This window comes from Lucilia cuprina, chromosome 6, assembly GCF_022045245.1.
Source record: "Lucilia cuprina isolate Lc7/37 chromosome 6, ASM2204524v1, whole genome shotgun sequence".
Classification (NCBI taxonomy): domain Eukaryota; kingdom Metazoa; phylum Arthropoda; class Insecta; order Diptera; family Calliphoridae; genus Lucilia; species Lucilia cuprina.
Genome location: NC_060954.1, coordinates 46,147,887 through 46,149,923, shown reverse-complemented (window position 1 = coordinate 46,149,923; position 2,037 = coordinate 46,147,887). Strand labels below are relative to the sequence as shown.

The 2,037-nt window shown below is 28.1% G+C and overlaps 1 protein-coding gene across 1 annotated transcript in view; it reads right to left on the bottom strand.

Annotated features, from left to right (window-relative positions):
• Positions 1-183: 183 nt before the first annotated feature.
• The window catches only part of LOC111678138, a 15,510-nt gene continuing 13,656 nt past the window's right edge, over positions 184-2,037 (bottom strand). The window contains exons 15-19 of the mRNA XM_046954126.1: positions 1,233-1,346; positions 813-1,162; positions 501-643; positions 328-436; positions 184-269 (exon numbers count right to left, since the gene is read on the bottom strand). Of these exons, the coding sequence (XP_046810082.1) occupies positions 214-269; positions 328-436; positions 501-643; positions 813-1,162; positions 1,233-1,346 (772 nt within the window). The 3' untranslated portion in view covers positions 184-213. The remainder of the gene's footprint in view (positions 270-327; positions 437-500; positions 644-812; positions 1,163-1,232; positions 1,347-2,037) is intronic.

Genomic DNA, 2,037 nt, shown 5'->3' with positions numbered 1-2,037 from the left:
TAGATAGATAGATAGATAGATAGATAGATAGATAGATAGATAGATAGATAGATAGATAGATAGATAGATAGATAGATAGATAAATAAATAAATAAATAAATAAATAGAAAGTTCGTCATATTGTTATTATTCCCAAAGTGAAACAAAGTTGTTTTCAAATAATATTTATTATACTTTTCTCTAATCAAATTAAAACCAATTTCAGTTAAAAAATTATTTAGATTTTACTTTTGTCTCGATATCAGATGTTATGACTTCGATCGTTTTCTCTGAAAACAAAAAAAAAACCCATTAAGATAGAAACAAAATTATATTAAAAGATATTACCTCTTTTGTGACAATAATAAGCAACTTTATGTAAAGGATATTCGAATGCTATTGTAACAATAAATGCAACACAGAGGGAGAACACCACCAGACCAATCGTATTAACAGCCTTAAAATTAAAAAAAAAACACTAAATTAAAAGGATATAATTCAAAAAAAAGTAAATAAATTACATGCTGCAAATGATTAACAAATATCGGTTCACGTTTGTGGCCATTTAGTAAATGTAATATGGAAAAATGCCATAAATATATTTGGAATGATAATCTGGCCAGTATACGAAATGCTGAATGACAAAGAAGTTCCGAAACTGATACTAAAAAAAAAGAAATAAAATATTATAAACATTATAGGCAAGTGTTTAAATTATTACTTAATTACAAATTGTTAATTAAAAGTGACTACAATAATAATAACAATTAATTTTAATACAAAACTTGACCTACGTCAAAAATGTATAAAATTGTATAATAATAAATACTCACGTGTTTTACAAAACATGCCTAAAAATACTAATCCACCAAAGACAATTACCACAATTAAATTACGATTTAAACCCGCATACAGAGCCGTCCATAATGATGGTTCATAGAATATGAACACCGATCCCAGCCAACAGATCCATACACCTATAGCTATACATAACCAAAAGGCAAATTCAAATATCTTACTGGGAATACGTGCTAATCGTTTGTGGAAGTCTGCATTGTGACAATATTTCTCATAAATTTCACCACAAATAATTCCAAATAAGTAACCGCCTAAATTCGTGTAGAACGGGGTGTATAATTTGTGAAAGGCTTCTTCATCTTTGACATGTATAAAGCGAAAACTTCTAAAGAATATTGCAAATCAATGGAAAATTTTGTTGGAATGTTAACTTTTAGGTAGGTGTAAGAACTTACTCTGGTGATATAAGAAAACATGGATCTATTTTGTAAAAATAACATATACTAAAGGGTATAATAACCGCTAAAATTGCTAATGAAGTTAGAACTACTTTTTTGTACTGTGGATATCTGAAATTGAAAAAAGGAACGTTGATAATGTTTTAAGAAGTCTAAATTAAAACAAATATATAAGAAAATATCTTTATTGAATAGTTTATGGACTATGATAATAGATTAATATATGGACTAATCTATAGTCTACTCTATACACAGTCTATTGACTAGTCTGTGGACTAATCTTTCGACAAGGTTTTGAACTGGTATCTAAACTAGTTTATGGATGAGTGTATGTAATAGTCTCTGAAGTCATCTATGGACTAGTCTGTGGACTAGTCAATTATATAATCTAAGGACTAATCGATATTGAAACCATAGTGGTGTAGACAATTATCGAATCTATTAACTAGTCTAGACAATTAAATGTTATATTAACTAGTTTATGGAATAGTCTACTGAGTAGTCTACGAACTAGTTTAGTAGCGTATAATATGGTTACACTGTGGACTAATCTATGGACTATTGGCTAGTTTATTGATTGACATATGGAATAGTCGATTACTCGTATGTCGACTAATACATATACTATTCAAGAGATTAACTAATAGTCCAACGATTAGTCTATAAACTACACAATAAGCCAGTCCATAGACTAGTCAATAGAGTAGCTTATAGATAGATAGATAGATAGATAGATAGATAGATAGATAGATAGATAGATAGATAGATAAATAGATAGATAGATAGATAGATAGATAGATAG